At 38.7% G+C, this 21,603-nt stretch overlaps 3 protein-coding genes across 3 annotated transcripts; all 3 read left to right on the forward strand.

Moving 5' to 3' along the window:
• Window positions 1-3,576: 3,576 nt before the first annotated feature.
• Window positions 3,577-7,512, forward strand: LOC124304063 (uncharacterized). Its single transcript, XM_046762010.1, has 3 exons — window positions 3,577-3,662; window positions 5,409-5,639; window positions 6,242-7,512. Exons 1-3 carry the CDS (start codon window positions 3,599-3,601, stop codon window positions 6,688-6,690), a joined length of 744 nt encoding a protein of 247 aa, XP_046617966.1. The 5' UTR covers window positions 3,577-3,598; the 3' UTR covers window positions 6,691-7,512.
• Window positions 7,513-8,342: 830 nt separating this feature from the next.
• LOC124304065 (uncharacterized transmembrane protein DDB_G0289901-like) lies at window positions 8,343-11,246 on the forward strand. Its single transcript, XM_046762015.1, has 3 exons — window positions 8,343-8,462; window positions 8,580-8,835; window positions 9,767-11,246. The coding sequence occupies exons 1-3, from the start codon at window positions 8,396-8,398 to the stop codon at window positions 10,779-10,781; spliced, it is 1,338 nt and encodes a 445-aa protein (XP_046617971.1). The 5' UTR covers window positions 8,343-8,395; the 3' UTR covers window positions 10,782-11,246.
• A 2,872-nt stretch (window positions 11,247-14,118) lies between these two features.
• Window positions 14,119-21,001, forward strand: LOC124303136 (glycine-rich RNA-binding protein 3, mitochondrial-like). The gene is made up of 7 exons (XM_046759997.1): window positions 14,119-14,153; window positions 16,732-16,901; window positions 17,605-17,796; window positions 18,451-18,801; window positions 19,451-19,610; window positions 20,659-20,772; window positions 20,883-21,001. The coding sequence occupies exons 2-6, from the start codon at window positions 16,817-16,819 to the stop codon at window positions 20,717-20,719; spliced, it is 849 nt and encodes a 282-aa protein (XP_046615953.1). The 5' UTR covers window positions 14,119-14,153; window positions 16,732-16,816; the 3' UTR covers window positions 20,720-20,772; window positions 20,883-21,001.
• The last annotated feature ends 602 nt before the right edge of the window (window positions 21,002-21,603 follow it).

Genomic DNA, 21,603 nt, shown 5'->3' on the forward strand with positions numbered 1-21,603 from the left:
GGCCAAGGCCGTTTTCTGTGAACTGCTAGATCTCGGTTTGTGAAAGATTTGCACAATTTCGTGGAAACCGATGAACATGATTAAAACGTCGATCCCTCTCGATGGAAGAAGTCCCAGAGTATGCGGTATGCGAACTTTGTATTATCATACATCCACATGCTCACGTGTAATGTCAGCCTTAACGGCGCCGGATGATTAAGTTCTACAGTGACTCGTAAAACGAGTATTTAACTCTTCGAAATCGTGATCGCGTTGTGATACGCATAGATATCCGGTGTTTCTTTGTCGTTGTGTAAAACGAAAATTTGAATGGTACACGGCTTACTTCATCTGGATGGATACTGGCCTTGGCCTTTTTTATTGTAAGCAGCATCCTTGCGCATCGGGTTCAACCAACATCCTGGTTGATTGGTGGGAAATTAGCTGCGCATGCTTCTCACTGACAGACCGAGATTTAATAAGATGTAATTCCCGATTCACTGTTAAATACCTGGAGGCAAAGAAACCACAACAATCCTCGCAAATTATTGTTTGATTTTATAATTTGCAGCTACACTGAAATACTTGCAATGCCCGATCAATTCACGGCACAGGTAATCGATTTGTATACCATGATCTAGCAGCAAACGTGATAATTGGATGCAATAAAGAAGGAGATTGCCGTTTTTTTCCTCGCCTGTGGGTTGAACTTTGACTTGTTTATTTTTCCATCCTTATAACTTTGTTGGAAAAAACAAGTGAGTTCCAACCATGTTTTCACGCCCCAAAATATTTTTACAAATATCTACTTTAATCTGATATACGTAAGCATGCAATAGTTGAGTAGTGATGATGCTGTGATTTGAAATTTCCATAGCGTCATTTAGATTCTTGAAATTATCGAATCACGGATGATAAAATTAAATAAGAATTTAAATACTTTTATGCGAACATGAATAATATCGTACACATAATATTTTGATCTACGCACAAAGATTCAGATATAATCCCAACTGAACACAACATCAATGGTATAATGTTTAAAATTGGATATTATACATCTGCGCTGAAAATGCATGAAAAATATGAAATACCAAACAAGTGCTGAATGACATCAGAAGTTGTGCCAGAGACCCAAAACGGCAGCAGTTATCGGTAATCTCGATAAAAAAAAAAAAAACTTGCTATCTCTACGCCTTTCAAATCACGATAATTAGTAGTTAGACTAGTTATTAATATGTTGTGTCGCATATAAGTGGAATATAACTAGCACTCGACATTACATGCCCCAATCTGACAGTCTTTTGACAGTTTGACTGTGTTGAAATTTTGCGAATCACCGTTAAATTTACCATTCATTATACGCATAATGCAAGATAATTGACACCAATGCGATGCGAAAAAACAAGTTCTAAAACACGTGATAATCCCACGAGAAAAACTTCGACATTCACACATATTACATCGTGAATAAGCCGATGCGGGTCACATTTCGAAGATTGAATGAGATTTGAGAAACGCATTACGTCGGGGCCTCTGGAATCCAAAACTTTCTAAAAGATGAATGATCCTCCATTGATGTTACAGCTTCCAGAAAATATTGGCGCAGGTCGTTAGCCCGAGTAATGAAAACGTCACAGACCCAACAATATTACGCCATAAGAAAAAACAATTTCAAGTTGCGGTTACTGTACAGTTTTTAATCGTTTTTATTTTTCACCATAGGCAAAAAATGTAGTCATGGGCTACTATTCTTTTTGATCATGGTCACTCGTACTGTACTTATTTTCTTCTACAACCGTTATGCTAATTTGATTATCGTGCAACAATAAGTTAACTGTCTGAAAAAATGTAGCTAATCAAGCAGCCATATTTAATGCTTCAATAATTAAATAATGTAAGATTACCAACTGTAATTACCGTAAACAATTACTTGTGGCAAATTTTTGTCCACATATAACGGAGAGTCTCTGCCTGCGAAGTGGCGTATAATAAAAAAGGTAAAAACAAGCCACGTAAGCAGCTGCGAATGGCCGTAATACGATATTATCGGATGGATTGTATTGTCTTCGACTGATCATCCGCGTGACGCAAGCTCGGAAATTCCCGAGGAGAATGTCAGACAAAACTCGCTTACCTTCCGACCGAAGATTATACTCCATGTTTAATTCTCGAGAACCTCACCGCTGACGGTCTTAAATCCTTCTCACCTACAACTTTTCTTCTACGGGGTCAGCCAGTCCAGCTGTAACAAATCACGCCTCGTTAAATCCCGTCACGATAATCTGCAATGGGCTATTTGCACATGAATTTTAAACACTACCGAAACCCCTGACTTTTGGAATTACATCGACAATTTCTTTCAGGCCATCCAGTGGTTCCGAGTTCCAGTTTCCAGCAGTGTGATGGTCGAACCATTCCCCCGATTGTCAAAAACATGTTCCATCAGTACTCAAGGGTGAAGTTTAGCGGTAGACGCCTAGTCTTTGTAAAATACTTTCAATTTCAATTTCAATTTTTTTTCAATTTGAGGCAATAAATTTCCAATACAAATCCAAATTCAAGTTAAATAGGTATCTCACAGCACGTGCCTTTTTCACATTCAAATAACGTATAGAACAATATGCTTAGTCCAGTTTCTTGACGAGATTTTTGCAAGATAATCGTGAATAGGGTCTTGTATGGATATAATAGTGCAAATAATTGAATCAATTTCGAAAACCATACAAGCTTGTGTTACGTAAGAACAGCCAGAAAATAAGTATTATATTAGATGAATCAAGACTTTTTGGAACTCTTGTTCAAAGTGGTGGACTAAATCCGGCCTTCCAAGGTCTACGAAAACAAAAACCTCGTTATTTATATTAAAATGAATACAGTCCATATGTCAGATAGGACTACAGGATTATTGTTAAAAATTCCGCGGAAATTCTGGAATGAATATGTTATTCCACATGCTATTTGAATGGGAAAAAGTTACATGTTTTTAGTTGGGCAAAAACTAACTTTTAAGCCAAGATTCGTCAAAATCAAGACAAAAAAATTGCCTCCAATCTAAAACAGTTTCATAACGATTGGCTGTAACTCTGTTATGAAATTATTGATATATTTCAATAAACAAACGACAAAAGGTCTCTCTCTCCATTCCACATGAAAAAAAAAGGAAACGTTTACTCAAGAGATGACAGACGACTTGAACATTCTCGAAGATTTGAGGGTTCGAAAGTTTATGCATGAAAGAAGATAATATTATTATAGGATCGGATGGATGTTACATGTCGGAGGGTCACCAACCCCGACGATTTACCAGCTAAGGAATCCAGATATTCTATTATGAGCTTGGATCCGGGTCTAGCCTGTTATTTATCTTCTTTTTATCCTCAGGTAGGGCTGGCTTCTGGACGCAAGGAGACCTCTCAGGGCTGCTAACAAAAATATAGGCAACGCCTAACGGCACTAGACTTAATCTCGTAGAGATAGTTTGAGATAGACCCTCGCTATCTTAATGGTCAACTTAAATACCTGTGGGACTCGAAAGGTATATAAACCGGATCCTTAAACGACGGTCCCTTAGTGTGGTTTGGTCAGTCTAAAAAAATCAGGTGCTCCTGAGGGTAAAATGAATTTTAAAATCATTTTCTTTCTCGCGGCAATCGTCGTCGTCAGTTACGCTGAGGTTAAAGGTATAAATGTCACACCTTGTCTAAGATTTTTTTTCGACATAGTTATTCTGCGCGTATTTAGTTTCTCACGCTTCGTCAGATTGTCAAGTACATAATTTTACCGAAAAAACCATTTCATTACAATTATATAATGATAATTACCGAAAAACCGTTATTGTAACAAGATAAAGCTGTTGGAGAAAAAAAAATTATAAGACACTGCTCAGTTATATGGATCAAGTCTGTATTCACTGCAGCTGTAGTCATTGCTATTAGATTCCTATTCAAGTTATATACTTTTTTAGATAAAGTACGTTCGCAATTTCCGAGGGAAATTCTCGAGGATATCATTGCCTGATATCATTTTATTCAGACAGTCGACAACAACAATTTTACAAATGATCTTTTTATTGCGAACATAAACTTCATCAATTGAATATTTTTTACTTATTGCACTCAGTTATTGATCTTGAAAAAATTCTGGCAATATCGAACTAAAATATAAATATTCAGTGAACAGAATCATTCGTCGACTGGAAAATCGTGAATTCAAGTCCAGGATAATCACATAACACGAATGACAGTGATATTTGTCAGGTGGTATAGCGTGTAACTGATAAATTTGAATTATCTGAATAAACTTTCATTATTGGTATACAAAGAGACATCAGCTAGGGAAAAATGGTAAGTCGAGGACGGGCGTGTTGTTACAAATGAGAATGTATGAATGTCAATCGTGACGTGACAGATTATTGAGTTGGGCAACAACGGCATAAGAATAATCTTTACAAAGTGAGTAAAATATAGATTATGTTTTCAATGATTCATTTCTCTCGCATTTCCATCGCACGGAAATTATGACTCAGGTAATACGGTGTATTGTTCGTGTTCTGAGAAAATGATTGGTTTGAATGTATGTTTTATATTATCTCCTTATATGTCATCATGTACGAAAAATGTATTTCAAGTGAAAAAATAACAGCTATACGATCAAATGTTACAAGTCTTGCAACAAAATCGAATAAAGATAAGCCATCTGAATCGAGAATTTCTATCATTGAAGGTATCCCGAAATATTGTCTTATTTATGGTGAAAAAAATTTGAATTGGTAAATTATTGATTGATTTGACAGTAAAATAAATTATGTCTCCAAGTCTTGTTAAATATGACGATGGAAGATTTCTTTTTCACTACACTCAACTCAAACAGGGTCATCAGTGAATCTGTAAATACACAGTTTTTCATTCTCCACGATCCGTTCCATCGAAACTTCTAGGCAGTCTTTAGTCATGAGTAAAGTCTGCGAAAAATGAAATAAAATATGTAAATTTCTCGGGCCTGTAACTTATCAGTCGCATTCAATCATCCGAGAAGAAATTTACATAGCACAAATACAAAGAAGGCGTATAATATTAATATGCAATGAAGCGTCCAGCTTTTCGAATCTTTATGGTTATTTCCCCGAGACCTGGCTGTCCAGCTTGAACAGGTGTAGTTTGATTGACCTCCGGTGTTAACGGAGCCTGGCAGTCCGCGAATATGCATAAATTCTAAATGTGTGGTATGCACGTTTTAAAAACGGCAACCCCTTTCACGATTCTGAAATATGAAAATATTTTTGCATTTTACAACGTGTAGCATGTTTATAAGAATGTCTGCTAGTATAATGCAATGATAACGATTGCAGTACGTCGGTTATTTCAAAAGGTGTAAAAATAGTCGGCATTTCCATTCGTTGAAATAAGTGTGTATATGTATAATCACAGAAGCCAGAGAAAGCAGAGACGTACAAACAGAGAAGCTAGATTACATCGCAAGTCCCGATGCTGCACTTTATAGAAAACTATCCGGCTCTCCCATGAGGAGGAAAAGGTACTGGTTTCCCTCCGTGTACGATGAAGAAGAAGTCGCGAAGCCTTCGGATACCGATAAGAAGCTCGAGGCCATAATAAAATCGCTAGAGGAACTCATCAAGCAGTTGCAAGTGAAAAATTCTGGTGAGACGCTAAGCGACCATATTCCTTGTGACAGCCAAGAAAATTAACCAACCGCCATCGCGCGCGTAGCAAATCATTATCGGCTTCCGAGGGCATTAACCAAAGTGAAACTAACAGAGCATCCGTCAAACTAATCACTCTGGGATCGGACGTCGTTGGAAAATTTTACAGCTCGTCTGATTCCATCACAGTAACTCTCGCTCTCTCTCCCTCCCTTACTATTATCGAAAATTGCGATCAAGTTGCTCATACACCTTTGGACCAGTACTGTGACTAACCATATTTCATTCATTCGTCCATTCATTCAAGCTCTCTCTCTCTTTCTCTCCCTCTCTCTGTCTCGCTTTAACAATTTCCACATTTCTGAATAATATGGCTTCCACTTTAAGGGGGTATATCGTAGAAGTAGGTGACTAGTAAAGTGAATGAATTTTTGTAAATTACACTCCGACAACCAATTATAAAGTTCAACTGGGATTTGCTTTATTCAAAAGTACGTAGATCGAGCTTCATTAACGTGCTTTTTCATCAGAATCAATTATCACTAGGCACCGCTGTCCGGTAACATTCCAACTGATATACGAATATTGTGAATCTCGCAGCTCCTCAAAATGCTCAGCCTTACGTCTATTACCCAGTTCCTACGCGTCCAGGAACCGGGCCTTCTTCAGGACCAACTGCTCATTCTGCTCCAGTGACTCCTGCGCCTTCGAGGGCGTTCACACCTCCCGAAGTCTCGTCAATTCCCGAGTCTACGGTTCACACCATCAAGGTGGAGGTCGTGCCGTGCGCGAAATGTTCTCCTCAAGAGGAGCCGAGCAAGAAGAACCCGGAGGCAGAGTCAGAAAAGCGCGTGACACCCGCCAAACCGTCAAAGTCGGACAGGGACGCCGAAACGCCTGTATTGAACGAAGAGAAACCGGCAAATTCAAAGGAAGGTTCGAAAGATGATAGAGACACTCCGAAAGAGCCGCAGCCAATGAAATTACCCGAGTTTCCTGACGAGAAGGACTCGAAAGATTCGGATGTCACCGCTGATACAAGCGTGTGAATGCCCGGAGTCTAACTTCGGTCTAGTTTCACCTGATTTACAAAAGAGCAAAGCAGATCTAGGAATTAGTAAAATAAAATTCTATAAATACAATTGCTAGGCCAAACATCCGATTTTTTATCTTTGCGACTATAATTGATTTCGTTTCAACTCTTTATTTTTCTTCGAAATCTCGAAATCTCGATTTCCTGTTATCGAGGATTAATTACCTGTGTATTTATTCATAGAAATTTCATATTCTTCTGTAAGAAACCTCAATGCAATAATATATTAATATTTTATAACCGGTTAGGTTTATACAATGAGGGAACTTGTGACATTTGATTTTGTGATTTCAAACAACGACAGATTTCATAAGTTTATAAATTTATACAAAGAATGTTAGCAAAGCATTTGCCCTTGAACTTTTCTGGTGTGTGAAATAACTAATTGTATTAACGCTGAGGAGAGGATAAACTATTCACTGAGACCATTTCTGACAAGATCATATAAAGTTATACGCATTATAAGACTGATTTAGTTTAGAACATACAATTAGACTAGAACAAAATAACAGATTGATTGTATCCCTATACTGTATTGATAAGGATAAAATAGTGATGAAAAAAATATATAATTATTAATCTTCGGAAACGACTTACCAAAATTGACAATGCGAATTTAAAAATATTTATTGTAGTTCGATATCCATCAGCTGTTCAAATTCGATAAATATTAGTGGAATGCAGTGTTGAGGTGATGAGATTTTAATTAAGAACAATTTCGCGTTAAGGTGACACGTCATTAAATCTGTGAATTTTTTCGAATGACTCTTTTAACGATTAATAAAGGTTCTTGTAACAAATATTTTCTGCCTATGTATTTGGATCAGAATTGTATTCGATACATTTCTAAATATTCGTTGAAATAACGTCGAAAATAAGTGCCCCTCAAAAACGTGTTGCGTTAGAGATTTTTATTTTTTGTAAAACTTTGAGGTGATTCCAAGACTAAAAGTGACTATACCCCTTATTGAGACCGCGATATTTTCTGCTGCCTCATGATTGAGATGTGTTTCGAAGTCTCCACAGGTGATGCTTCTTGATTGCTACCACACGGTATGAAAGTGTGTCAACATTTTGTCATGTGTAAACGCTTCACTCTGAAATATGCAACATCTCGTTCCAGGTATTTCCAGGAGTAATAATGAAACACCAAGCTGTATCGGAGTAACCAATCGTACAAGCTAGTTCGTATATAATACGTTCTAGGATTATGTTTATTAGTTCCGAATAATTGTTACTTAACTCCGAGTATAGCCTCAGCCCCGCCACACAAATGCACGAGTGACAATGCTTTAATGATTCGGTAATCCCCAAGGTCCGAGACTACGTGTGTAGACGTGATTTTAGGTCCGTCCGTTTGGTTTCTTAAAATCTCTTAAATGGAGAGATTTTTATGATGCAAAAACCGTCGTGGCACGGAGCATGAGATACGCGTTCAGTAAACTTGATTTCAGGCAGGTTCTTTGAATTTTTTTTCTGAACAGACCGATCGAGCGGTTGCATTTCTTCCTTCCAACATGACTACGTGATTGTGCGGCAATAACGACGCTGCTGTTACACAGTATGCGACGCTTATAGAATCTCAATCAGTGATCTAAGGTCGTTTATACTTGTTAAAAAAGGGCAGTCGTCCAACTGGACGCAGTAGAATCGATTCAACCATGGCGATGCGCGTTTCGATCGTGTTTTTGAGTGCCTCGATATTATGTTTCGCCGGGACATTGGCAGGTAATAAATGTACCATCCACGCACTACTTTCCTTAAATCTTCGAATAACTCTTCACTCGGACTTTATACACCGACCTAAATCAACGTGCGTTTAAGTTACACTTTTACCGCTTCCAGATGATCGGATATTCTTCAACGCTGAGGATGAACGCCGGTGGAACACGCCGCCGGAACTCATACCAGAATCGGTTGGAAAATCTAAAGTGGCACCGGCAGATCCCCAAGGAAGATTCCTGCCGTTTTCTGCATCATTTTCCCTAAGTGCAGGCGAGAATAATGCTCACTCACTGAACGTTGGGGCGAATGACGGAGGAGTCAGTCTGTCACAAAGTGCAAGTCAGGCTGACAGCTTTGGCTCTTTCGGCGGTAAAGGGTACGTCCATTCTTTTATTTCAGCTGAATACTCTGAAAAAGATTCAGGGTCGATAGGGAAGATAATTAGGTCATGAATTCAAATCGATCTTCGCCATCTGAAAAGAATTTGTTAATTGCTCAGAAATCTTATCGAGTATTTGAACCCGTTGTTCCCTTAATTATTACAGTCATTGGAATGATCAGTGGTACTTCCCACGCTTTCGGTATTAGCATAAAAAAAACCGCCATTATTCAAACGTGAAATATCTGTGCGTGAGTTTTTAGTAGAGAAAGTTGAGAAATTATTGATCAAAATGTGTAAAAAATGAGTTTTGTACCAGAAAGAAATTCTGTTCACCATTGGAGATTATAAGAGTTTGATATCAAAGCAGCAATTGCTTCAGTCATCCGCATAAGTTATGCCGCCTGACATGCTCACCCGAATTTACGTGACTGAACTGTAAAAGAGATCTCGGGTGTGAAAATCAAATTGTGTCACGAATAAATACCATTCATTGTATTACATTACATTATACACTGAAATTCAGTAAAACATCAGTGAAAAGTCACCGAATCGTCACTGTATATGCACAGGTTTTTTTCCCAGTCGTATACTTGTAACTGGGAATCAGTGAACTCGAATGATTCAAATTAGGAGAATACTTCGATCATCCGGTAAAACAAAAGCGAGTAATGTGATTTCCGTGAAGTTGTTAATAAACTGGTTTACGTAGTTGAAATTTGGTTTAAAAAAAAATTTCAAAAATCGCAATTTTCAAGGAACTTCTTTTAATTAAATTCAACTCGATTAAGTCGAGTTACACTTTTTAAACCGTTTCTTTCCCGGCGTTTCAGAGTAAGTACCATGCATCATTAATCTCGGTTTCGAGACTCGTAGCCAAAATGACTTTCCCGGTAAAATTGAGCCAAAATTTCTCTCACTATCTCAGACCCGGGTTATCAGCCAGTCAATCTTCGTCCTTTTCCGCGGGTCTAACGGGGATCTCAGCGTCGGACTCGAACGCGTTCAACCTGAACCACCCAATCTTCGGAGGAACCTCGCAAGCCAACAGCAATTCGTTCAGCCTGGGCGAGGCGACTGCAACATCGCACGGCGGCGCGAACAACGGTCACGCGACATCCGGTGCGCAGTCCAACGTGGGCGGGGTGTCTTCGGGAGCGACTTCCGGCGCCGGTGGTGGACACTCCTCGGCCGGCGGCGAGGCCTCGGCCTTCGAATACCAAGGTCACCGTCAGGGTCGCCCGATTTGGACGAACTTTGGACCGAACACGGAACCGAACCGGAACAACGGCTGCGCGGGCTATCGTCACAGGGGCAACTTCCGGTCCGGGAACTACTTCGACCCAAGCAGAGGCTGCGGAGGCGGAAACAACGTCGACGCCGCGAATCGCCAACCCTCCACCCAGATATCAGCAGCCTCGGCCAGCTCCGGCGCCTCCTCAACCGGAAACGGATTCTCCTTTGGCCAGTCCGTATCGCAGAGCAATTCGGGGCCCAACGGACCCTCCGCTTCGACTAGCCACAAGGTTCAGACGTCCGGAAACGCCCAGGGCTTCTCTCAGGGGTCCGCTGCCGCGGTGGGCCAGACGAACGGACAAACCGACGCGAGCTTCGGCTCTGGGACCCTCGTCGCGAGCTCCCAGGGGACCGGAAACTCCTTCGGGAGCGCCGTTTCGGCGAACAGAGGGCAGCACTCGGTGGGACAGGTCGACTCGCACACTCGGGGAGACGGGACGGTTCAGGGAACTGCCAATGCTGGATCCGTCAGCTTCGTCAGGTTCCCTGAGGAGTCTGGTCAGAATATCCCCCGCGAGTTTGTCAGGAGTCGGCCTGCTTCTCGCTCCGAAGATCAACGCAGACGCAAGACGAACAGGAACAGACATCCGGTTGACACCATCATCACAGAGATTACAGACTCCGTTGCGGATCTCTTTGATATCTGATCGAAGTGATCAAAGCGCGACGAATAAGCCGTGGTGACTTCGTTTTATCTAGTTATCGCAAACAATGTCTCGTGAAAAAAGAGTATGAATGTTTTTAGCCAATTTCACGTAGGCGCATACGGTTAGATTCTTAAGAATGTGTAATTAATTAATCGGTCCAAAGTGTTGACAAGACTTCGAAGAAATTCGAAATCGTGTCAACAGGTATTTGTATCGTCTTATTCAGTGACTTAAGACGTGACTAATTTTTTCACAATTACTCTATGATGTGTCGAAAGAAAATTTGAACAAAAAATAATCACTTTTTGTCATATTCTTGGCACTAACTACCAAATTTTGTGGAATTATCGAGTCTATTCAGACCCTGACAGTGGGCGCGTTTTGCACACAGGTTTTTTCCTACATTAGTTTGCTTGTTGAAAACAATCCTGTGAACGTGTAGCAAGATAAAGTTCTTTCAACCAATTACGCGGAATTATTTACTCCTTTCCTCCATAATTACTCTGGAATAACTTATTTTTAATTGAGGATACGATCGTACTGTCTTATGCAGTCTGTTGTTCTCGCTACGAGCAAAAATCCGACCGGAATCGTTAATGCTCTTCATGCAAAACGTGTCTTCTATTTATGGTCGTGAGTTCATTATTATGTTAAAAGCTTGACACCCCTCGTCGATCTTCCAACGAATATGCACTGAGGCAGTTAGTCAGCCAAAAACCGACAGGTACGTTTTGTTAATTTTATAACGAAACGGTCACATGTTGGATATTTATCAGATTATTATATTTATTCTTAGGTTACGAATCTAGCATATTCTTTTGATTTTACTCTGCCATGACTCATTTTATTAAGAAAATTGTTCTTTACCCATTCACTGAGACTTTTTTTCCTCGTAGTCGAATAAATGGAAACGTTGAATTGAACACCGAATATGAAGAAATCTGTCTGAATGATTTTGTGAAAAATATAGTTTTCTGAATAAAATGCACTATCATAGAGTGAAATCGAACAAATCTATTAAATTTTTAACCATTTTAAAACGATTTTAATATAAAAATTTAATCAATACTCAACGTACCACCATCTCGTAATCAAACTGCTAAAAAAAATCATTTTCCGGACGACCAATGACTGTCTCAAAATCTTCAGTAATCATTACAATCTTCGGTATTTCGAAAACTGCTGTTTACGATTAGCCAAGACGTATAGAGGTCGCCGGAGAAATCCTCAAAGTGGGTGAAGGTTTCGAACTTCAAGGTAAAGGTCAATGTCCCGAGAAGTTAAAGATTCGGTAGCGGCATCTACAGTTTCTTGGCCGATGGCAAGGCGAAAACGATGGCTACTGTCTTCGGTAACTTATCGACATTGGCGACTACGCTAATCTCTACGACTAACAATAAGGCGACGGTAAGTGTCAGATGTAACCGTCACTTGGAACGAAAGAATATCTCAGACGATTCGAAGTTACCGAAAGAACCGATGGAGAAAAAAATAAAAATTTCAATCTCGTGAGAAGTTAAAGATATTCGAACGCTGCAGAAATATCCCACGAATATTCAAATCATTGTTTTATTCGAGTTTTGTTGGGTTGTAAAATATTGTTCACCCGTTTATTAGCGCGCCTTAAATATTTTATAACTCTGTATCACATACTTGAAAACATTCCGGGACACGTTTTGACTATTGTATTTCAAGGAAAATTAGTTATCTTTTGCAAAATGGAGTATTGAGTATTAAAACAAAATTCATAAAACAACAAAATACCGGTAAATCGATCATTCTACTGAAACAAATCATAACTCGTTCAATTTTCAACATTTTGAGCTGAAATTCGACCGAGTAACTGGCAAGACACAGGTATTTAAGAAAGAAAGAAAAATACGGAGATACTGTGTGACAAAAAAAGGTATTTATTTGGGTGAGTGTATTTTTGGCAAAAGAATGAATTCACGATTTTTACGATATTTCATTATTTGTCATGGATCAAATCGTATTAGGTGCCATTTCGTTTCTATTACCCCAGCGTCACCGTAAAAACGTACTAATTGTTGTACTGGGTAAGAAAATTAACTTCGCTAAACATTGCTTAGCCTTACCTTAGAGAAAAAGCTTATCGTATCTAATTATTTGCATTCAGTTCATGTGTACTATACTTAATATTTGCGTTCGAGTTTTTCTCAGAATACTCCGTGGTCGATTATACAAAGATATTGCGATGAAGTTGTACAACAATTACTCCATGACTCGGGGATTCACAATCAAACTAAATTGGCTCTACCAGTGAGTCATAGGTAATTCACGATTTAAATTGCAGAAGAGAATTAAAAAGGTCTGTAACTACCATTTTCTTTTTTTTTTTCAAATTAAATTTTTTTTCAGAAAACATTGCCTTTGCCACTTACATACTTTCCAGACAGAAATTGAAGGAAACAAATGTTACAGTCTTTTTTCTCTCTATCAATCAGTGTGGCAAATAAACGATAATATTTGCAAGCAGCATGGAAATAATATAAATAAAAAAACAACAACACAACGAATGATCATCACTATTCGCAGACGTGTCTCACGTCGACGACGCGAAATGAAGTTTCGTTTTGCTTTCAGCGAATCATTAGCATTTTTAGTACGTTTATAGTGGTAACAGTCTCATCATCTGCGCGTATTATACTAATTTGCTTGGATTTCGTGGTATCTGAAATGTCTCGCACAGTTGATAAACCCTACGGATGAACAGTGATGCCACTAAGCTTTCATCCCATATGCTGTTTTTACCAGTTTCCCTACCGATTGAGATCTCTCGAGCATTCCGACTTCGTAGTTAGTTCGAAAGGCTGGTTCTCAGACACCAGTGTGTACATATAATTGCAAACAGCATAACCATACAAAGCGTATCTTCTTCGAATGTTCTCTACTACCATAACGTTTAACATTGACCGTGGAGTCGGGAATCTCGTTGGTTATTATAAGTGCGGCTACTTAATCCACAGGAAAGAGTTGAATTACTGTACTGAAATTATCATCTTGGAATGTTAATTGCAGTGTTTTGTGCCAAGCCTTTTACAGTAGACCTTATCCTACGACTGTCTGTTCTACCATTTACAGCAACACTACACGAAGGTACAGAAAGTCCTACGAAGCTGAAAATCTTTCTGCGTAGCGCGTTATTTGATATCGTCTACGATCCAGTTGAGCACTTTTAATACCGATGCCATTGAATTGAATCAACCGATTACTGAAATCGAATCGATGATGCATGTTTGCGAGAAGACGCTTCGCCTCTTGACTTTATTACCTTTCCTTTAATTGATTTCAGCGATTCTCCTGTTTCTGATTCCGATCTTTCAGGCTACCACTGCAGTCTGCGTCATCCAGGTATACGCGTGTTGATTGTACGTAATGATCTATACCGCGGCTTTTTAATCGGCATTAATAACGGACGATTGGAACTGGCATACTACTTGTGTGGGACTGCGATTGAAATGGAGTAACTACGCGCTTACATCCGAGGAATCCTCCGAAGAATTGCTATTAATTATAAGAATCTTCCGTGCCAAATTGCCCAATCGTACGTTTGAATTTGAATTAAAAATTAATATCGATGTCTGGAAATAAATATCAGATTTCACACACGAACGGTAATTGCTGCTCGGTTCCTTGCCAAATGTGAGGATAGTTGAAGATTGAAATAACTATTATTCCCGTCTGGTAAATTTGCCGGCATCACAACCTTGAGGTCGCAGCGTCGATTAATTAACCGAGACTTTGCCTGTGCCTCGGGCACGAGACAAAAAATCCAAATGGATAATATGATCATCTGTTAGCCTGCCTCTTAAAAGAAATGATCATGTTTACGAATCCTGCACCTTCACATCCAAAGCAGAATTTCAAGAATTCAATTTGTCGTTTCACATTGTCAATTGATACTTCAAGATTAACTTGAGGCGTTGTGAAGAGCTGACGACAGGTCAAACAGTTATTTTAACTAGCTACTTTGCTTTGAATATGTTACAATCGATGGCTCATCTATTCTTATACAACGCATAGAGAACATGATTATAATATGGTAGATTGAAGGTTACGCGTCACTAAAATCCCACAGTAAACAACAAGATGAATTCAGCTATGACGATTGGTGGAATTTATAAAGATGATTTTCATAGAAATACAAATCAATATAAATATATTGAAAACGAAATTAACTGACGAGAATTAAAAATTAACGAATTATTGGAAGAAAATTGAAGTCTGCTATGAATAGCAAATTCTCAAACATTTTTTGCACACACCATTTATCCGGAATTCGATGGTAACCTGAATAACCTGATGCGAGTATCATTTTCTTACAAATTCAAAAGTGAAACCAAGATTATTTCGCATTCAAGAAAAAAAAGTTGACAATCCAATGAGACAAATGTATTGTAAGTACCTAGTTTCTGCGTATGATGTACCCCGATATTCTACACAGTCGTATGAGTACCCAGTACGCTGGTGAGATTTTATTGCTTAAGTGACCAACAAATCGTCGAACGCGAATGAATAATTCTTATGATTACCACCATAAGCTCTTAGTTGCATTAACTCAAAGCTTTTCCTAATGATACTTTGTAATTATATAGATATGAGTGTCTGATTTCTATAGATTCTTATACGGAGACCTTCGAATGTTAGAAGCTGACAAAACACACTCAGAAATCGACAACGTCTGAGTTTCAATCCAGTATATAACGCGAAAACTATGAATCATACGAAGAACAAGCTGGGAATTGAGAAAATTTACTTTCAAATGGATTTCAAAATTATAACATACAAAACAATATAACAGCCCTTGGAAGTTTATAAAAGATCAAAAATATCTTAGTTTTTCGAGCTTCCCAAAAACTCTGATAGTATAGAAAAACTGAACTTATGAATACTGTGCGGTATAGGTTTAAAAAAAAATCAAATAACGGTAATTTTTCAGCATAAACAGAATTTTGAATTGTTTACTTTATCGTCTCTGAGTTCGCAAAGTGCTCTTTGTGTGCTGAAAAATTATATTTTCTTTTCAGAAAAAAATTCAGCAAATAATGTATAATTTGCGAACTAAATTCAGCCCCATATTAGAATTCATGCACAATGTTCTACAATAACGAAAGAGAATCTCAAGAAATTTCATCGAAATGAATGAGTGTTTCAGAAAAACCTAAAAAACAAAGATGTTTTTGATTTTTTTCACCTTCAGAGACACAATATTTTGCAGATTATGACCTCAAAACTTACTTGAAATTTTTTCGTTCCCAACTCTTTTGTATAATGTACAGTTTTTGAAGTTCACCGACTTGAACTCGGACGGTGACGATTCTGGAATGTAAATATTAGGTTAACTATTATTGTCTGAACGCATTCAAGTTCAAATTCACAAAACATCACACTTACCTCTATTAATTAGTGAAGAAATTTCATACAATTTGAACCGGCTCTGATTGTAACACAGTAAGGATTTTGGTCAATTTGGTTACACGTGGAATATTCCACGTAAATCCGGATGGATGTAGTACGCAAACCTTACGTAATCCACAGAAGAAATCTGTTCAAGATTTATAGGAAGTTAAAGATTTTTTTCTAAAGCCCTGGTAGTTTCCACAGGAATCATAAACCGTAACCGATTATTTACGGTGTGAGGTTGTGTAAAACTGGAATTTGAAATAGGTAGGGTCAAGGTTCTCTTCTTGACTCACACAACGAAACTTAACCGTCTAAGTTGGTTCTTTTTTAGTTTGAGAGTGTTAGGTATAATAATGAAACAGCATGGATGATCACCACACAAGGCTGCGTTTGGTTATTCCCTAGAACTGTAAAAATTCCTAATTACTAGGCACTGAGCCGGCATCGTAAGCGGTTAAACAATAAACAGATATCCGATACAGACACGTTAGGAACAGAAGATTACGTAACTATAATGGATTATTAGTGTGCAGAACAGTAGCTATAAAAGCTGCAACATCAAAGGATCCATCGTAGTTTATCTCTGGTTTCCATATACAACAGACTTCAGAATGTGGAAACTTCGAGTATTGGGTCTACTGGTGCTGGGATGCTGTGGCATAGTCTTTGTTTCCGGTGAATCAGTTCAAACGGAAGGTAATTTTGAGTAATCCTAATTCATCAAGTCAGTTCAGGTTCAGTTATACAAGTCAATTTTAACGGTCTCAGAAATTTTTTGAGTACTGTAAAACCGGTACCTCAGCTTTCTGTGTAACATCTAACAAGTGATCATCTTCAAATCGGTGTTTTTGTTGTTGGATAAAGTGGAATTTCACTGCTTGCAGGGCATAGTATTAACGTTTCACATTTACAATCGGTAATTATTCATCCGATTCAGTTTTAACGAATTCACTTTGCCGTGATCGGTAGATCCATTATTGAACTAGCAGAGTCTGCAACCACGATTCCATTGCACCTCATGTAAGATGTAGGACAGTGATACGGTTAATGATGTACAGTTGGAGTCTTGGACTTTAATCGAAGGTAATTATAGGTGCTACTTTGACATGCGACGACACATTTTTGGGCCTAAAGCTTCGAAAGCCGTTAAAGATCCTGCCTACAAGTCCTATAGGTCACAGTTCCGTAAACGCAAAATTGACGTGCTCCGATAACAAGAAGCACTCGAGCAACAGTCTCTGTAACAGGATGTGTGACATAAATTTAGATTCGTTTATAATTTAAGTTGAGTGATGCGTGGGTGAAGACTTGAACAATTGTGGAAGATAGCACATCATACTAGCTATTGCTCGTCAAGTTGTTAACGTTTCGTTTCTTATTATTATTTTTTTTATCAAAGGTGCAACTGCTGCGAATGATGGCGATATGGTAACACTGTCCACCGAACTCAAGCCCCCGCCACTTCCGGCTGCGGGTGAACACCGCGGAATCGCTTACCTGGTCAATCTCTTCGCTGTCAGAAACAAAACTACTGACACCTCCGAGGAAAATGGTGAAAATACCCTGGTCGATAACAGCCCGGAAATCATCGGTATGTTTAACGATTAATCTATCTGATACACCTACTAACAGAACTTTTTTGTCACGACGGACAGATACTTGGAAACACAACACTTTAAATTTTTAATGCGTGTACATGGAAATGATTCTGCAGATGGTAGGACTGTTTGGAACGCTAAGCCGTCCAAGATTTTACTGACAATTGTAACGAAATTAAAATAAAACATGACTTAACTTTCTTGCATTAAAGTTGAATATTGTTTTGAATTGTTTAATTGCTGAAGGTTTACTTATATTGCATATAAAAAATCTTAAAAATTAGCAGTACATTGAACTCGTTTTTCCGAAGATTCTCAAAATTCGATTTATTAAAAGTATTCAATCAGAACGCTACAGAAAAAAAACTGCCATGAAACTGGGTTTGATCAAATTTTGAATTTTAGATACGTTTGATCTATAACTGACTAATATATTCGAAATGTTGGACTGGATCAACGATTACGTCCGACCATATATCAATCCCAAAATCTTTGATTGTCTTTCCAATAATTTTTTGGAATTTAACCAGGATCATTCATTACTACGTAAAAATAAAAACAGCTTTGAATATCCCGAGTAAAAAATAACCCATCACTGCCATATGTTTAGCGATGCATACAATATGTGAATGAAACCTTTATTTCAGGACCCTTAGCTTCTGTACTTCTTGTTGTTGACGAAGAAGATGATGAAAAAGTCACTTCAGAAGACCTAGCCGGGAATTTGGGTGGCGACTATGCTACGGTTAAAAGTTCCAATTCAAACGAAGCGCCGAAGGGGACCGAAGTCCGTGATGTCGTAGGAGATAAACCCAAAAAGACGAAGAAGATCCGTAGCAAGAGAACACTATACAAAAAATACGGCGGATACGGTGGCTACCCTAGCGGAGGTGGTGGCGGATATGGTGGCTACCCTAGCGGCGGTGGTGGCGGATATGGTGGCTACCCTAGCGGCGGTGGTGGCGGATATGGTGGCTACCCCACTGGTTCTTATGGTGGTAAGTGGTGCCCTTGACCTCGAGTATTTTTATCTGGAAGAAGAAAAACAATCAATCTATGAGATCGGAATATTTTCCAGGTGTACTTGCTTCGCCACTATCTTGATTTTCACACCTTCGCAATCAGTGTCAATTGATCGTAACCTTTCGGGCATTCAACCTCACCATAATTCTCCAAATCTAGTCCGACATCTACTTCTTCTTCTTCCGCGTTCTCAACTAATACTGAGGGAAAATCGTGAAACCAAGCAGCTCAAGTTTCTGATTGCGCATGCGCGAGCTTTATTGTCTGCGTTATGACTACCAAGAGTTACAATAACAACCCAATTTCGATTTATCACTTGACGCGTGAGAGTTTCACATTTCACGAGTAAGTTGGCTTCCCTGCCAAATTGGAGGAAAAAATGTTATAGGTTATTAGAAAATATTATTAATAATTATAAAGTAGAGTTCAATTACTTTCCTCTGTTGGTCATTCAGCCTGCTAAAAAGTTTCGCCGTTTTTTCGCGGTAAGTCACCTCTAGTTTGTCTCAAACTCAATTTCTCTTCACCTTCCCGCAAGCGCAGGTTCCATTCAGAGCGAGAATAGACCGGAGTGGATGTCAAAGTTACTTTAAATCAATCTAGACATTGCTACCTTATTTTCAGGAGGGGGTGGATATGGTGCTGTTGGAATCCCCGTATTTGTTGTGCCTATCAGCGTGTATGGCGGCGGCGGCGGCGGAGGTCGGGGCAAAGGACACCACGGAGGTGGAGGCGGAGGTGGAAACTATGGAGGTGGTGGATATTACCCAGTAGGAGGCGGAAGGTGAGTCCTATCTCAATAGTTTCATCAGACCAACTCTGCGTGAACGGATTTCATGGGAACGATGGTAGCAAAACTAAATTCTGTGAAAAAAAACGAAAAACTCTTCAGGAGTTGAAAACATCGTCAAAGCCGAATAATGTCTAATAATTGTTGGCGGACAAGCTCAGATTGGAGGGGGGGGGGGGGGGGGCAAGTAAAGAAACTCGGTGAAATTTACAACGTCAAAATCGGAATTCTTGTATAATGGACCACTTCTTTCTAGTAATTTTTCACTTCTGCTCTCGAGGAAGTTGAACGCGGTACCTATTCTCGACGATTACAGAGTGGCTCACATTATTGCTCGAATACATTCCCGTACAATGCACATATGCTTATAGTATTTTTTAATGGCATAACGTTGTAACTGTTACCAAGCAATGCTTCTGCGAACTTCAACAAGTATATTTTGTACGTAGATATTGTTATCGGTACGCCTTTTCAATTCGACATATTCCAACTATTTGTAGATCAAAAACTTTCCGAGCATGCTAAAATATATTGAATTTGTCATCTGCTGCCTGAAATTGAGAATGAGAGAATTTATAATTTCGTAATATGTCTGAGTATTCGAATAGAATATCTGACAATTATTGTTCAAATTTATCTCAGTGTTTGTAAGTATCAGACACGTCTGTGTTAAAATTTTTTAGGAAATGACCTTTTCCATACAGGATGTCCAAAATTAGTTGGAAAAATATTAAATGTAATCTGTACACTATACGATTTCAAGTGTATACTTACTGCTTAAAGATCTAAATGAAACATACAGAAAAAAGATGAATTTGTCAAAATACAATTCGTAAGATACACAGTTTTTAGTTAGAAAATTCATCAAGTAAAATCACAACTATATCTCCAATGAGTCGAGCGATTCCCCAAAAAATTCTGCGCAAAGTGTGGCACGGAGAAATTTGAAATACTGGAAAACAAAAATGATCTCACAAGAGTGCGTGTGTCGTAAAGGTATTAAATACCGTGAAACAGAGTAAAACGACTTGTGTTATTTCAGGGGTGGTGGCTCTCAAGCTTCGGCACAAGCTTCAGCTCAGTCGTCTAGCTGGTCGTATTAGCCGAAAGGCAAATTCGAGTTCACCGTGCCTTTTTGCGTGACGAAGAATTACCGGTAAGCTTTAATTGAAGTCAAATGACTGCCGAGTGCTCGACTGGCTCGCTTATAAGTTCTATGCAATCGTAATTCGTGGCAGAAATTAACAAATTATTTCGTATTTTCAGCTTCAAGTCGAGACAGGAAGTGCAGAAATAACGATGAACACGATTGATCGTTCAATATTTATTAGTGCTCAAGACAATTAAAAAAACGTAAATAATAAAGCAAGAATTTTTATTGTAAACGAGCTCTTTTTTACCTGGTAAAACCGCTGCGAGGACTTCGCAAAGTTTTTGCAATAGATGACATTTTGTCCTGGATACGTTCCTTAGGAGTCATCGCTCCTGTGTAATGAACTCATTTGGATTCCACTCCTTCCTCATTTTATACGTATACATATATACACCTTATACGTATATATACACAATCTCGAGAAGAATCTTGCGCATGTGTGTATAATCACTGGAGTCGTAGCAACTAGTCAAAATATTTCCTTTTCGCTGGGCTGGCGTTGAAACTATAGATTCACTGATCTTCCCAGCCAATTAGCAGGCGCCTATTCAATTACCTAAAATTTAATTTCAAAGGTCTCACAACCGCGGACTTGGAATCTCACGCACTGATCTAATATTGGAGAATCAATGAATCATTATTTCGTTCGCTCTTTTGTTTTGATTGCTCGGTATTTCTATTAACGAGTGTTAGATTCATGTCGAACAGACAATAAAGCACGAGCGATTGCCTTGTATAAACCGAATTTATGCGAGAAGAAATTATCTTAGCTTCTCGATGGAGGTTTCTCTCGACTGAAATGTTTTGATGCAAACCTAATTCCGTTACTTTCAT

This window comes from Neodiprion virginianus, chromosome 4, assembly GCF_021901495.1.
Source record: "Neodiprion virginianus isolate iyNeoVirg1 chromosome 4, iyNeoVirg1.1, whole genome shotgun sequence".
Classification (NCBI taxonomy): domain Eukaryota; kingdom Metazoa; phylum Arthropoda; class Insecta; order Hymenoptera; family Diprionidae; genus Neodiprion; species Neodiprion virginianus.

What these genes read in the sequence shown, in the direction of transcription:
- LOC124304063 (XM_046762010.1), top strand. Translation starts at nt 3,599, where the DNA reads ATGAATTTTAAAATCATTTTCTTTCTCGCGGCAATCGTCGTCGTCAGT. An exon ending in CAGTTACGCTGAGGTTAAAG is followed by an intron (nt 3,663 to 5,408) that starts GTATAAATGTCA and finishes GTATAATCACAG; the next exon opens with AAGCCAGAGAAAGCAGAGAC. An exon ending in GTTGCAAGTGAAAAATTCTG is followed by an intron (nt 5,640 to 6,241) that starts GTGAGACGCTAA and finishes TGAATCTCGCAG; the next exon opens with CTCCTCAAAATGCTCAGCCT.
- LOC124304065 (XM_046762015.1), top strand. Translation starts at nt 8,396, where the DNA reads ATGGCGATGCGCGTTTCGATCGTGTTTTTGAGTGCCTCGATATTATGT. An exon ending in TTTCGCCGGGACATTGGCAG is followed by an intron (nt 8,463 to 8,579) that starts GTAATAAATGTA and finishes TACCGCTTCCAG; the next exon opens with ATGATCGGATATTCTTCAAC. An exon ending in GGCTCTTTCGGCGGTAAAGG is followed by an intron (nt 8,836 to 9,766) that starts GTACGTCCATTC and finishes TCACTATCTCAG; the next exon opens with ACCCGGGTTATCAGCCAGTC.
- LOC124303136 (XM_046759997.1), top strand. Translation starts at nt 16,817, where the DNA reads ATGTGGAAACTTCGAGTATTGGGTCTACTGGTGCTGGGATGCTGTGGC. An exon ending in TAACAGCCCGGAAATCATCG is followed by an intron (nt 17,797 to 18,450) that starts GTATGTTTAACG and finishes CCTTTATTTCAG; the next exon opens with GACCCTTAGCTTCTGTACTT. An exon ending in TACCCAGTAGGAGGCGGAAG is followed by an intron (nt 19,611 to 20,658) that starts GTGAGTCCTATC and finishes GTGTTATTTCAG; the next exon opens with GGGTGGTGGCTCTCAAGCTT.